The sequence below is a fragment of the Manacus vitellinus genome, unplaced genomic scaffold, assembly GCF_001715985.3.
Source record: "Manacus vitellinus isolate BGI_N305 unplaced genomic scaffold, ASM171598v3 scaffold_44_pilon, whole genome shotgun sequence".
Classification (NCBI taxonomy): Eukaryota; Metazoa; Chordata; class Aves; order Passeriformes; family Pipridae; genus Manacus; species Manacus vitellinus.
This window is the reverse complement of record NW_021940565.1, coordinates 3,291,310-3,306,716: the sequence shown is the minus strand read 5'-3', so window position 1 is coordinate 3,306,716 and position 15,407 is coordinate 3,291,310. Positions and strand designations below refer to the sequence as shown.

Sequence of the window (15,407 nt, the reverse complement as noted above, 5' to 3'; positions counted from 1 at the left end):
CCTTGTGTAAATATGGTGAAAAGGTAAAAAAAAAAGATGTTCCACCAACTAAAAAGCCACTTCTTTATGTCCTGTGGAGTCCCAGTGCTTTCCGTACTTTCCCTTTGATTAGGACTGAGCTGGTGGTGTGGCTGAAGTGCGGGAGGGAATCCCAGATTCACCTGGGTGAGTTTGCAGCTGGCAGGTCCTCCCTGGCCTTTAAGGGTGGCAGGTGGGAGTGCTGAAGGGTGAGATTCCTTCATCCTCACCTCAGGTCTGCAAGCATTGGGTGGGCATTGCCGAAGTCATTGTGGGGGGGTCCTGGCTTCCACATTCTTGATCCCTGCAGGGAAGGATAAGGTATTTGGGATGCTCAGACTCCAAAGAGGATCCTGTAACCTCTGATCTTACCTATGAAATTTGCCTTCACTTTTTATAGTGCACAATTACTCTGTTTTCAGTAACTCTCTGCAAGGAAGTTGCCTTTTATCTAGAACGTATTTGACTTGACTTCAGCTTCCTGGGGCTGGCTTTTCCTGGTGGATTTTCTAGCAAAACCAAGAGCCCTGCAGCCAGGTGTCTGCACTGCAGGAGGGACAGCTGCTCCTCCTTTGACTGGGAGAATGCACCCGATGTTTCATACAGTGTGCTGTAGTACTGGGTTTGAGCATGTGGAACACTGAGAAGCCACACAATTGTTGCCATGCTGTGTGTAGTGTCAGTAGCATTTTTGTTGGTGTCCTACTAGCAGATTCCGGGTCCAGCAGAAAAAAAACTCTCAAAACTACTTTTTGTGTTGAAAGTTGTGCCTTTGTAGCACTGTGGGGAGAACACAACTGTGGAGAAGCTTAGGGAGGTACTTTAGGATGGCTTTGATGGGGTGCCTCTGGGCACTGATGTGTTGCTAATGGGCTGTCTCTCTCTACACAGTCCACTCCCACAACGATTTCCTCCTGGCTATTCTTACCCGATGCCAGATCCTGGTTTCTGCACCAGGTAAGTGTCAAAAAGCCTCATTAAACACTCAGTGTGTGCCCTATGTGTGTTTGGTGGGATTGTACAGAGTACTCCGATTTTCTGAGCCTTAATATTCCTGGGGTTTTTGCCAGACAGGCAAAAGGGTAGCAAAGTAGTGATCCAGCTGATTTCAGCAGAGGTGCTTTCATGACTAAGCTGTGTATGCTTGGTTAGAGCTGACGCTGGATGGCCTGAGATAAGCTGGTTTGATTTCTGGGTTAGGTGTCTGCTGTGGACTGAAGAGGAAAGGGAGATGCAGCATTCTCTTTGATCTGCTTTGCTTACTGCTTCCTCTCTCCTCTGAACTTTGTTCTTCTCATTGCTGGGGGTATAATTTTGGAGAACTGGATATTCCTGACTGATCTTATTTCCAAGTGCTTATCTGATAGAAAAATGCTTACTGGGAGCATTGACTGAGCTATGGCCAATTAACCCAACCTTCTGCAGATAGTTAACATTTTAACTCTGTGAGCATCTAGAATAACATTTTAACTTTGTAAGAGTCTAGAATGGCTTTCCTCAAGGCTGCAAAGTACGTTTTGTTTGGTTTTCAAAAGAACTCTCAATCCAGAGATGTGATAGCAGGGCAGTTGAGCTGCAATGCAAGATATGAAACTGCTGTGTAGTAAGAGAGAAAATTGTTACAGCTCTCAAGGCCTGAGACCTTAGAGATGAGTTTTTTGAGAAGAGAGATTACCAGTTTCTATAATACCTGTTGTAACTAGAGGAAGGAAAAACTGAAAAAATTATGGATACTCACAGCTGGTCCTTAATTATACCATCTGTGCTAATTAAATGCTAACCTTCCCCACCTCCAAACTTGCTTTGTTTGTTCTTGATTGAACTTTGTGAACACCTTGTGAGTCCCAGACTTGGTCCCTTTGGGGGTCTGCACTCATGTAAATCAGAAGGCTTCTGTCTAAATCTTGCTGCTCCTTGCTTTTGTCTTAGAATGCTTGCAGCTGGATTATAAAAAGAAAGCACAAGAAGAGTGATTGAAGGAGCTGAGTTTAAATGAGGAGGGGGAGGGAGAGAGTGGTTGTGTTCTCTGATGTCAGCACTGAGCTGCTGTGAGTGTTGGGGTGAAGATCATAACTCAGAGGTCTTGTTTCTGAGTGGCAGTGCTCAAGTGAGAGCCCATTGCCATGTGACTGAGGTTGGGGTTGTTTTTCCCTGTGTGCATACTCTGTGCTTAACTGTGTTGAATGTCCTTTGTTTCTTTATCCGGTCAGTTAGTCATGGCAGCTCTTTTGCAGCTCTCTGGTCAGGATTTGTCAGCAAACTCTCCCAGGTGTCCCCTTTTTCAAGGCTGTTTAGGAATGTGTTAAAGGCAGGAGCCCCAGCACAAAGCACTGTGCTACTCCACAGGTGCCTTCCATATGCTCATTATTTCCTGCCAGACCCTTTTTAATTGCAAGTCCTTGTGAGGTCTTTTCCTCTTGTCCCATTGCAGCTTTCTCTGTTCAGGAGCCCTTGAAGAACCCTCTTCATAGTGGTTCAATAGGTCAGTGACAGCATGTAGTGGTGTGCCGGCTGGCCAGGGTCCTTCCTGAGGGCTGGTCACCTCCAGGGCTTCCAGGCAGGCTTTGGTTGGCTCTGTGTCCACAGGTTGCACAAACCAGCTTGAAATAAGTCAGTTTAATAGTTTGTGGGTGTTCTTAAAGACATGGTTTAGTGCTCTGGAGCTAACAATCCCTTCTAGAACCTCCGTTTTGCTCTCCTCAGATCATTGCAGAGTTTGCCAGCTATTTGGGACCTAATCTGTACTGAGACACCTCTCTTTGGGCTGCTGACTGGTAGATCTGTTACAGGCAAACTTTTCTTGCCTGTCAGCTGTGTGTAGTGTAGTGGATTTTATATGCAAGCCCAGGAAAGTGCAGTACAAGTAGTGTTAATGTCTAGATTTCTTCTTCCCCTAGATGTCAGTCTGACACCTGCTATTTTTGTGTTATGGTTTGTTTGGTTTTTCCTCTCTTTTTTTTTTTTTTTTGGTCCACATGAGAATGGAAAGCTAACAAGCTTTTGTCTCCACTGCTGTCTTTTGGGTAGAAGGTGTTTATTCATGATCCGTGGAAACAAGTAGCTGTAAAGAAGTGTGTTTGCACTTGGCATGCCATCACAAGGGCTGCTGATGCATGTACTTTCCACCTTAGTGTGACAGAGACAAAGGGAAAGAACCATCCTTAAGATGTTGTTTTGTATTAAAAGACTAATTATGTGGTCAGTGTTGAAACTATACTTGATATTGTGGCATTTGGAATAGGAAACCTTGGGGAAGATATTTTTAATGAGTGATTATAGTGTATGTTGAACCATGCTAACCTACCTGATGCCAGTTTTGCTGCCTCTGGTAGTAGTGGCTCCACCTGAGATTTAGGGGAGCACTTGGTGAATGTGACCCTTTCTGAGAACACTTTGCATTTTCCCCTCTCATCTGCTTTGGCTGGTAGTCACACAAACTTCAAATCCCAGTTCCACAGCTTGTATGGCATGGGATGTTTAGGACTTGGTGGTGGAGAGGAAGTGCATTATCTATTCTAATGTGAAGGATGACCAGTTGCTTAAATTCCTGCTGGGCTCCAGTGAGGACACAGCAGGATCCTGAGCTATCCTAAATCCGACTCCTCTGCCCTTTTGAAAAATGGGTGGTGTTGTTCCCTCTGACAGCCATGTTTATGAAGACACCCGTAAATACTGGAGTGGCACCAAGCTGTAGCATAGGTGGGAAGCTGTGAAAGTGCCTGAAGAGAGGAATTTCCCAGAAACATGCTATCCAAAATACTAGAGTGATGTTAGCTGGCTATACCAGCCTGAGTGGGGTGGCACACTCCCCAGTATAAGAAAATTGTTTTCTTTGGTATTCTTCTCTTACCAGTATTTTCAGAAGTGCTTTTCTGACCTTTTACATCTGGGTGTCATGGTGTAACCCCAGCAGCTCAGCCCCACAGAGCCTCTTGCTCCAACTGATGGGAGGGGGAGAAAATGAGGAGGGTGAAAGTGAGAAAACTCGTGGGTTGAGGTGAAGGGAGTTTAGTAGGTAAAGCAAAAGCCGTGCATGCCAGCAAAGCAAACCATGGAATTCATTCACCCCTGCCTGTGGACAGGCAGATGTTCAGCCATCTCCAGTACAGCTGGGCTCCATCACACGTAACAGTGACTTGGGAACACAAATGCCATCACTGTGAATGTCCCCCCGCTTCCTTCCACTTCCCCCAGCTTTATATGTTGAGCATGATGCCACATGGAGTGGAATATCCCTTGGATCAGTTGGGGTCAGCTCTCCTGGCTGTGTCCCCTCCCAGCTTTTTGTGCACCCCCAGCCCCCTCACTGGTGGAGTGGTGTGAGAGGCACAACAGACCTTGGCTCTGTGCAAGTCCTGCACAGCAGTAACAAAAACACTCCTGTGTTATCAACACTGTTCTCGGCACAAATCCAAAACACGGCCCCATACAAGCTGCTATGGAAAAAAATAACTTTATTCCAGCCTGAATCTGCACACTGGGACTTTTTTTCCCCCAAAAATTCCATCAAGAGGAATTCCAGTTTAAATCTTTTCTTGACATTGCATGGACTTGCTCACTAAGCTTATCTTGTTTGTTGGACAGTTGCAAGCACTCAGGTTAATAAGATTTCTTAAGTTAATGTGTATCTTGCTTTGAACTGTTACTTCTTTTCTTAGCTAAATGTTAATAAAATTGAGACAATTGCAAGCACTTGAGTTAATGATGTAAGGGTTTAATTTATTTACTATGATCTGGAGCCAATTAAAAAGAGGTGGTTCGGTGACTTGTAACTGGTGCTGGAATAACAGGACCACTTTATTGTATCACAATAAAGTGATACAATAAAGGCTTGTCCACAGACTTCGATTGAAGGGCTTCCAGCTGTGAGGTGGAATCAGGTTCCTTGTGTTTCTACTTCTCTCCGGAGAGCTAAGAAGGGAGAAAAAGGAAGAAAATGGGAGCGTGAGTTGTTGGCAGAGGAGGGTCAGCAGAATATCTGACCCAGAATATCAGTGGAATATCGAACCAAACCCTCGTCCCTGCAAGATTAAAACAAACAAACAACCCCCTCCCTCAACTGAATATCAAATGAACAAGGGTGGGAAATGCACGTTTCCTGTGCCTGGCTGCTTTTCTTTGTAGTGACTTTCTCAGTGTCTTTGTCCTTTTCTCATGCTGGTGCAGCACGTTGGGAAAATCTGACGCGCTCTGGACTGGCTGTTGCCATCGTGATGGTGCTGTGCAGACGAGGCAGCTCTTAGAAACACGTTCTTATCTGTGGCTGATCTTTGAAGGCAGAGCAGCAGACATTGCTGTGGCTTGTTAAAGTCTGATTCCTTTGCTAGCAAGGTTAAATAAAAGATGCTGATATCTCTGAAGTTTCATGCCTGAGCTGGCCCAGCCTGTCATTTGTGGCCAGGAAGGCAAGTACTGGTTTTCTTAGAATGCTACAGGGAAATTTTGCTTTCTTCATCTAGTGCGAGTCAGGCTTGGTAATACGAAAACCTGGAAAAGGAGCCGAAAAAAACTCTGCTCTGGGCTCATTATAGTGGGAAATAAGAGATTGTATCTCACCTTCTCATTGCTGTAAACTTAGCCTGGCTAAGTTCTTGTTAATTGTGCAGGTTGAGTATCAATTAATTGCATCTTTCAGATCTACTGTGTAAGCCTAACATTTAGTTGCTATTTAGTATAAAAGCTGTTGTATTATTTTTTTAAAGAAGTATTTTAAAAGTTTGGACATGGCTGTAAACTATTAATCTGTAATATACTGCTAGATAAAATGGTGTTTGCTATTTCCATCTCCATCTGTTGCACTTTCTCTGGTCACACAGCAGAGGATACTGTCACAAGTGGTGCTGTGAAGGAGCTGTGTAAGACTTCTGACAAGGAGGAAGGGTCTGGGGTGGAGTGACATTGTGAGCTAGAGGTGTGCTTTTATTGAAACTCTGGAATGGGACAGGTAATTTCAGTGTCTGTCCTTAACACATCTAATCCACCCTGGCTAGAAGAGGTCTGAGCTGCTATGGAGGAGAAGAGGAGAAAGAAAGGACTCACCTGTAAAGAGCAAAGCATCTTCTGAGAGAAATAGCATTATTATGTTAAATCATAAGATTTAAGCCCCAAGATCTTGATGACAGGCAAGTGTGGTCCTTGAGATGATTGTCCATGGTGCTTTCACTTGTCCCCTCATTGGGGCCTCACCTGTGATGCAGTGATGAGTAGTGACACCAGCTTTATGATTTTTGGAGAGTTTTTATTTATTATCTTTTAATTTCTTATGATAGACCAGTGGATTTTGACAACAGTGTTTGTAGCCTAGTAATTTTCACCCATCTAATAGTATGTAGCTAAACTTCTTGGTAAACTTTTTTTTATATAGGGAGAATGTGCCATCTCTGTTTATGTAGGTCATTTCTAATTCCTTCTTAGCAGCTGACCATTCAAAAGCTTTACTTGGATCCTCTAGTTTAGTCAGACCCTTAAAGTCATGTGTTAATTTTTTTTTTCATGGTAGAGAACACTGTGCTTGTTCTCCAGCTGTGAGTGTGGGAAGTTCCCCATAGCCCAGGACTTCTAGCCAGCCTCATTCCCTATAAACACGACCGTAGTATAACTGTATTTATGAATTCCTGATTACAGCAAAACAAACACCGTTCCTGATTACAGCAAGTTAAACGTGGTTGGAGGAGCTGAGGGTAATCACACAGACTGGTGTGAAGCTGGTGTGAGCCGTGGTAGCAGCAGAGAACCAGAACTGTCAGCTCAGCCTGGCAGCAGAGCTCTGGCCTCCCCTTCGGAGGTGACTGAAGCACTGAAGAGCAGAGTTGTCCAAGCCACCTGGAGGTGGACAGGCACTCAGCACAGGGCATGCTTTGCTCCGGAGGAAAAGGAGCAAAACCAAGGGAGGAGGATACTGGAGAGACAAAGCAGACACTTCCTCTGTAGCCACGAGAGGGCTCTCCAGTCTCTGCGTTGCACTTGTTCAGTGTCAGCAAGTGCACACACATCCAGTGCAACGTTCTCTTTAAACACCGGTGTTCCTGAAGGAACTAACTGTTCACAGATGCTGTCAGCAGGAAGTTTGCTTGGCTGTCCTTGCTGAGAGCTGTGTGATTGTCAGGATGTGATTTGGCTTACTGTAGGTGTAGCTGTAGCTGTCATACAGCATATGGTGTGGGCTTTTGAGCAGTCCCTTCAATGTGATGTGACCAAATGTATTTATTTATCGGTACTAAACAGTAATCTCTTTTTCAGCTCTTTGCCAGTTTTGTTCAGTCACAAGCTCCTGGGCTCACTGGCCTGTGCAGTTCTTCCCCTTGGTGTAACAGAACAAGCAGCTGTGATGTTTAATAAGGGTCGATGACAAAGCTTGCTGAAGCAGATGGAGAACTGGGGAGCTGGACAGCTCAATCCAGATGTTTAGCATCTGACATGATCCAGGAGCTGGTGGGAAGAGAATCCTCCTCCCGGCGAGCTCTTAATTATCTTCCTGATTGAACAAATGGCTTATTCCTTCCTTTTGACTTTCTTTGGAGGCTGTGCTTATCTCTCTCCTTCCAACATGGGTTTTATGTGGTGTGTGGACAGAAATTTCTACTTAAGTGGTGGGTCATGAGTGGGTAAAAGCTAGCAGAGGGCTGACAACAGCAGGGAAGGGCTGCCAAAAGTGTTCTCCCCCCAGAAGACCTTCCTCTGAGCTATGGCTGTTGATTTTGATTTGAGTCTTAGCTAGGGGCCAAATGTTAAGGTTTTTCCTGTGTGGACAGTTTTGTCCTGGTCCTAAATCAGCAACATCAACAGAGTGGTTCTTTTTGTTTTCAATTTGTAGAAGGTGCCGGATCCCTACCATGGCCAGGTGGCTCCGCAACTAAACCTGGAAAACCAAAGGGAAAGAAAAAGATTTCTTCGGTTCGCCAGAAGTTTGATGTAAGTGCCTGTGGTTCTCTTTACACATCTGCTGAATTCTTAAAACAAGTGATTTCCTATTTATTCAGGCAGTCAGGCAGAGTTCTGTGATTAGCTCTGCTGTCCGAAATGTTAGAAGTAAGATAGTTGTTGGGCGGGATGTTTGTAGAAGGTCAAGCTGTTTCAGGGTGGAAAATGCCTTGCAAAGATGCTGTCTTGTGGTGGGTGGCACAGAAATGCTCAAGATGCAGTTGACTTTGCAGTGAAGGCTCTGTATGTCCATCCAGTACTGACACACACCTGTTCTGCAGTTTCTGTGCTACCAGACCGGAGTGGAGGGCACCTGGTGTGACAGATTTGGGATGGGACACTGTCTTCAACAGGCGGGATTTGATAAGGTGGTTCAAACTGAATGAAAAGTGTGTTGAAAGGAAGAGTGTCTGTCTTTTATTGAGCCAGATTTATTGGGTACCTGAGCACATCTGATCTGGTTCAGTTCTCTGGCAAGCAGAAAACTTAACAAAGCAGAAAAGACCCCACCCCCCAAGTTTTTCTTGCGGGTTTATTCAGCTGGATTGCAGTTGGATGTATGCCAATGCTATTGCAAAGAAAGAAGGGGCTGGGAATAGGGGAGAAAAGTGAGCATATGAAACCTCCTGTTCCTATGCTGAGAGAGGTGAGCTTACCTTGGATACTGCCCTTCTAGGGACTATAATTAGGCACTGTGTATGTGTGCTTCAGAGACTAGTGTTCCAGAGGGATGTGAGTCCAGCTGAAGGCTCACTGTATTTAGAAACTGTGGAAATACTTTGCAGTGCTCACAGCTGTGACCTGAATTCTGATGGCAGGCTATTACCTTTCTGTCTTAAAACTTCACTGTAACTTTTCAGTAGCAAGTAAATGAGAGTTTGAGAAGCAAGTTGTGATGTAGTGGAATGTATTTACTCAATACCCCTATGATACAGCAGATTTCTAGTGTGTGTTTATACACGTGTTCAGGAATGCTTGGCACTAAGTACTGTGTTTAGTGTATGTTATGATGAACAGGCTTGTGTGTTACTAGTGGAATTCCTAAGTAGTGTGAACTTGGAAGTGCCTTGATGTTTCCCTTGCTGGTCAGAATAACAGCTGTGAATGACCACAGGTTCATTCCAGTTGCTTTCTGCTCTCCCAGACCACATTCCTCTTGAGAGAGGCTTACATTTTGAAGGTCCTTTTGGGCATGTGGCTTTCCTGTAATGAAACCATAAGTCTTCAGAATCATGGGGAGGGAAATCTGCTTTCACATCAGTAGTGGGTGGATTGGTTTTTCACTCTGAGTTAAATGCCGCACTGTCCTTTGACTAGAGCAGCCCGTGTGTCTCTCCTGAAACTAAGATGTGAGAGATCCATTTTGCTGTATATTCATTGTTCATATTTAAAGTATGTCTTTGTCCTGGTGCCCCATAAGAGCCTTGTAGCAATCTCTATTCCAGAGCCACTGGATCTGTGACTTGGAGAGTAGAGGGACAGGAGTTGTGGGGAGTACATGATAAGCCTTGTTCCCTTGTGGGTTAAGGCCAAGCACATATCTGGGCTCAAGGATCAATTATTCCCATCTGCTAAGGAGCCACCACAGGCACTCAGAGCTTGAGACACAATGCAGCAGGGGATTTGTTCTGGAATACATGTGGCCTGGGAAATGGGGGTTGCCACGCTGTGGTGTGAATTCCTGTTCTGTGGTGGGTTTTTTCCCTAAATAACAGAGTCAGTTCTGAAAAATAGTCATAATCCATCTCAGAATCAGTGGCTGCTTAGTAACACAGCTCTGCTTAGAGTAGTGAAAGTGCACAGGAAAACTAGATTATGAATTTCAGGACTGGAATTGAGCTAAGTTTAAAGCTTTAGAGGATGTAAGAATCAATCACACAAATCTAGGATCATGGTTTTTAATCTTGATGTAAACCCTATTGTTATTCTGTAAAAATATACCCTTTTGTACAAGAAATTACTAAGTAGATGAAAACACTTCAGCCTAGAAGGAGGTGTCTGAGAGATGTGAAAGTCCACTCACTGGCTTGGATAGCATGAAAGGAGGTAAGGACAGTGACTGACCACATTTTTGGGACTTTTAGGAGAGTAAAATGAATCTAGCAGGTGGAAGGTGCAGAGCAGACCAGGGCAGGTGACTGTTCATGTGTTGTGTTTTTACACTGTAGATTTTCTTGCTGCAGTATGTTGTGGATACCCAAAGTTTAGGTGGTTTGGGGTGCTGCTGGACAAGTTCATGGTCTGTTTAATTAAAGGACAACTAACACTGACTTAGAAACTTCTTTAGTCACAAATCAGTGGGGGTTGGGAGAGTGTTCTGGGAAGTAGTATCGCTCTGCAGTACATTTTTATAGGTATATGCTTTCTGACTGGAGAAGGGATGTCCCCTTGATGAACCAAAGGGTCTGAATGAATATTATCTTACGCTTTAACGCTGTGTCCATGACAGCACCGGTTCCAGCCTCAGAATCCGCTGTCGGGAGCCCAGCAGTTTGTGGCAAAGGATCCTCAGGAGGATGACGATTTGAAGCTGTGTTCTCACACCATGATGCTTCCCACACGTGGGCAGTTAGAAGGAAGGATGATTGTAACTGCATATGAGCACGGGCTGGACAATGTCACGGAGGAGGCGGTGACCGCGGTTGTTTATGCTGTGGAGGTGAGGCCGGGCTGGGCAGGGCAGCAGTGGTGGTCTCCTGACACCTGCAGCACAAGGCTCTGTTTGCAGTTTGGGGTGGGGGGTGCCTCAATGTGAGGAGAAAACCTGCTTCTCCGACTATTCTTTAATTGCCTGTTTGGCTCAGAGTTAGGCGAGGATTAAAAGTCTTCCAGATTTGTGGTGTCCTAGAAGTCTTGGGCTTCTGCCTGCAAGTGTTAATTTTGAAGTACTTGTACGTGAAGAACTCCAGGCGTGCCTAAGTAGCTGTTTTGGAAAATGCTGTTCCTGTCACTTAAAAGAAGGGACAGAATGGGAGTGCCAGTTGGAACAATTCTATAAAAAGTAATCCGTTGCAGGCACAAGTGTCTGGCCTGGACGTGAAGCGACATGATTGGGTGATACCTGCAGGTGAAGCACCTGCTGGTCTTGGCCATCAGTGGTGCATCACTTGGCCTATCCCAGGAATGACACAGCCACTGCTTGGAGCGTTGGTGTGTGAATGATTTTCTACACATGGGATGTGGAGGCCAACCTGAATTCCCCTTCTGGGAGTGAGGCCAAATTAAGAAGTTGTCTGCTTGTTTCTTCAGACTGTTGCTTCTCCAGCACTTCTCAGGCAAGTGAAAAAGCCTGAGTGTGGTGGCTTTTCACTGTTGTTTCAGGGCCTGTATTTCAGTTCAAGTGTAACATCTAGCGTCAGTTATGAAGTCTTAACCTTTTATCAGAGGGATCAGAGGTTGGGAATTTCCTAGCATTTAAGAAACCCCTTTGACATTTGAAGCAGCACATCATGTATTAAAGTACAGTTCACAGGCTGATGCTTACAGTACTCCCACAAACATACTGTAACCTGTCCACATACTGGTTCCCTTCCATCTTTGGGTCCCTGTGGTCATAGCAGCACTATTTCTATCTTGCCAATTGGTGAAGCATTTCTAGCCATGAGTGAATCAATCAGCACATGTAATAAGATTGTCTTCTGTTGCAGAACCATCTTAAGGACATTCTGACATCCGTGATATCCAGGCGGAAAGCCTATCGTCTGAGGGATGGCCATTTCAAGTACGCCTTTGGAAGCAATGTCAACCCTCAACCATATCTGAAGAACAGTGTTGTTGCTTATAACAATTTAATTGAGTGGTAAGGAGCTAATTTAAATGGATTTTGCTAGTCCTGAATTCACTCCATGGTTCAGTTTCTCCTTTTACTTAGTAGGATGTGTTAATGGTGTTTAACTTTCACACACTAGAAAGGTATGGCATGGAGGATGTACAGCTAAACAGGGAGGGAGAATATGGGGATTTCTCAGCAGTGGACTTTAGGTTGGTGTTAGGTCTCTCTTCCTTACCTGGACTTGTCTATCAGTTTATTTATTATTGCTTTTTGGAAACTTTAATAACAGAGGAATTCTGCTGCTCTCAGGGAAACTGCCCCTGGGCAGAAGAACTCTGTTTTTGGGGGGGGCACAGCTGTTGTGCCATAGGACTGAAATGTCAATGAGAACCTGCAGCACACTGCCATCCTGTCACTCCTGCATCCAAATGTATTTATGGTTCCTTGGCATGACTTTCCAGTTAGCAGAGCTTCAGGGTCCTTGTGTTTCGAGTCTCAATGTCAAACAGCTTGTGCTGTGCATCTGACAGCATGTGTGTGTATGAGAAGGCAGTTGTGTTTGTCTGTGGCAGCTTCCAGCAGTTGACAGGAGGTTGTGAGTGCTTTAAAGTTTGATTATAACACTGCAAACAACTCTGCCTAATGGCCAATGTTTCAATTTAATGTTGCGTGTGCCTTAATTTTTATGGTGGGTAAAAACTGTTGACTGTAAATAACACAAGTTGCACAATGGAGATCACTTAAGCAGGGTTGAGGCATGTTGAGGATCAGTCTGCGCTGTTTCTATTAAACTGGAATTTCAAAGAAATTTTTATTAGAGCTGGAAGAACTTTATGTACACATGGTTTAAGTCAACTGATACAGAAAAACAAGCCCTGGGGCCAGGCCCCTGCTGTGTGACTCCCAAAGCTGGTGGTGTTTTGGTGACTGGAACGTTTTCCTGCCTGCTCTGCCCCCAGCCCTCCGAGCAGCGTGACACCCTCAGCTGGTCAGAGCCTGACCCCGCAGCCCCCTCCTGACGATGCTGAGCAGCAGGCAGCCCTGCTCCTGGCCTGCTCTGGGGACACCCTGCCAGCCTCCCTCCCGCCAGTCAACATGTACGACCTTTTCGAGGCCTTACAGGTGAGCTGATTTCTCCTCCTGTAGTCTCTTTCCCTCTGAGATTTACAATTCCTTGCCTTTGATTTGTTCCCACTGTTAGGTGTTGGGTAACATAGTCAGCTCATGGTTTAATGCCTCTTCTGCTCCCCTTGGTCAGAGGGCTGATGAGGAGATCCTTGTCTCACACCTCTGCAGCAAGACTGCAGTGATTATATCAGAACTGATCTAGACAGATTTTGACAGTGCTGCAGCAAAATAACTTGCCTGGCATTTCCCTTCTTACTCCTCATGTTCTACCTGGTACTTAGAGGAATATTTGGTCCTGGCATGCAGGCTCCTGCAGTGGGTTAGCTATGATCACTCTAACCATATCTGAGGTAGGCTGGGTGGATTCTTCGGTGGAGATTTATTCCTGTGGTTCCCTCCTGCTCTGGCAGCTCTGGGGACATCGAGACTGCTTTGAATATCTAAAATTCACTGTGAGAAATTCCACCTTGATGATCTCTGCTGTTGTGAACAGGCCTTGGCATTTTGTCTCACAGCTGTGAAGACAGATCACAGAACTGTAATCAAGCATTCATCTCATGTTTAGTCAGGTAGAATTGTTGTTTCTAAGGGTTTGATGACAAATTACTGATTGTCATCCCAAGAGCCAAACAATGATTTCCTTACCATGCTACTCCCTTCCAAAGTGGTGTGACAGGTGACTGTGCTGTGGTGGCTGGTGTGGCAGTGCTGGCAGGAAGCAGCTCTCCATGTGAGACAGCCTGCATTCCCACTCTGCAGGGCTGGCACTCGGAGCATCCTGTGGTAGAGGGAGGTTATTCCCTGGGCAACATAAGGAAACGTGTATGAAAGCGTGAAACATGTTGTCTGCTAACATGTGTTTCCAGGTGCACAAAGAAGTTATTCCTGCACACACTGTCTATGCTCTAAACATCGAGAGAATCGTCATGAAACTCTGGCATCCAAACCATGAGGAGCTACAGCAGGATAAGATCCATCGGCAGCGCCTGGCAGCGAAGGAGGGCCTTCTCCTCTGCTAGAGCTGGGCAGCTGTGTCAGCCCTCAAGTGGCTGCAGCCCTGTTCCTGGGACTTGTCATTCGGATGCTTCTTGCAAACCCATGTCAGCATTTCAAGGATGACATAAGTTATGAGTCGCCTTTTCCTATGGAAATATGACTGAGCTGTGGGACACTTTCTCTGCTTCCTCAGAGTCATGTGCCATGGAGTACTTGCAGCAATCCCACTGAATTGGAAAGAAGCAGCAAGATATTTGTTTGCGAAGACTGTTTTTAGTAAAAATAAATGTGAGTGGAAAATGTTGGTTTTAAATAAAATTTGCTTTTGTTTTCTTTTGTGAGTGCGAGGAATCTGTCTCCTTGCCCTCCCCTCTCAGGTAGTTTCTCTCCTGAGCTTGCACTCCAGGGGCCTTGTCCAGCTTCTGTTGCACCTGGTGGGTTCCTTTTCATTTAACTGGTAACAGGGTGGGCTCTTGTGAAGACGAGCAACTCTGTAAGCTGACATTGTTTCTTTTCTGCCAGGGGAACTTCTGGTTAGAAACTGAGAAAACAAGGCAAAATAGGAAAGGTCTTTTCTAGCCTGTCTTTTGGACTGTCATAGGAATCTCTCCCCAGTTATAAAAACACACAATAAAATCAGACTTGTGAGTAATGTTTTCCTACCAGCCTAGTCCTTGACTCACCCCTGCTTTGTAGTACTGATCAGATCTTCAGGAGTTGTTGGACCTGTGATGAGAGGCACCTTCTGTGCTGTCAGTACAGGTAATGATGGAGCCATCCCAGCAGGCAGCTTGACTGTCCCTGAGGTGGGACAGCAGCTCCCAAATACATACACCAATTCACTGTCTTGGTGTTGGAGACACCTTGGATTTGCAGCCTAAACAAATCTTTCATATTACTTCTTTGTAAAAATATGCAGCCTTGTATTACTTCATCATAAAATTATGCAGCTTTACACTGTGTATAAAAGGAGAAATTCCACCTGCTGGGTTTAAGGTGTGTTCCTGAGTCAGCTGTGGGAACAGGCTTATTATAACATGAGAATCTATTAAAATGTCTTAATTACTACATGACCTGTTTTTGACTTCACAGGTGGAGGTGCCTGCTGAAGTATGGCTTTACTTACTGTGCCTCCAGACAGTGGAACTGAAACAGCTTCTGCTGGGGGAATATGAAAGGGGAAAATCATAGCTCCCCACCATTATAATTTTCCTGTTTGGGATATATTTAATTAGGAGAGCTTCATATTCCTGCATAGTTTTCTTCTCTGCTGCACCCCCAGGATTGAAGAGAGTGCAGGTTCCTGGTGTTTCTTTCCAGTTGTTGTTATTTCATAACCTTCTTTCTTGATCTCTGTGACTGTTCATATAGGACCAGCATTGTAACGAGGAGCTGTGCAGCTGTCACTGTGTTCCTGGCTTTCCTACCTCCCCTTGTGAGACGTGCTGTGGAGTTAGGCATTATGAAGAAGTGGGAAAGACAACAGCAGAGAACTGCAGGGCCTGCAGGATGACAGCAGTTGTACTTGCATGTCATGTCTCTTAAGGTCTAGCAACGTGTGGATAAAGAGGGG

General features: G+C 45.1%; 1 protein-coding gene across 1 annotated transcript; it reads left to right on the top strand.

The window, feature by feature from the left end:
* Positions 1 to 32: 32 nt before the first annotated feature.
* TADA1 (transcriptional adaptor 1) lies at positions 33 to 14,147 on the top strand (the record flags this gene model as incomplete). The annotated part of the gene is made up of 7 exons (XM_018079124.3): positions 33 to 165; positions 910 to 975; positions 7,832 to 7,929; positions 10,388 to 10,597; positions 11,586 to 11,737; positions 12,670 to 12,832; positions 13,705 to 14,147. Coding segments are annotated over 7 exons (975 nt in total), but the record flags the coding sequence as incomplete, so codon positions are not given.
* Positions 14,148 to 15,407: the final 1,260 nt, after the last annotated feature.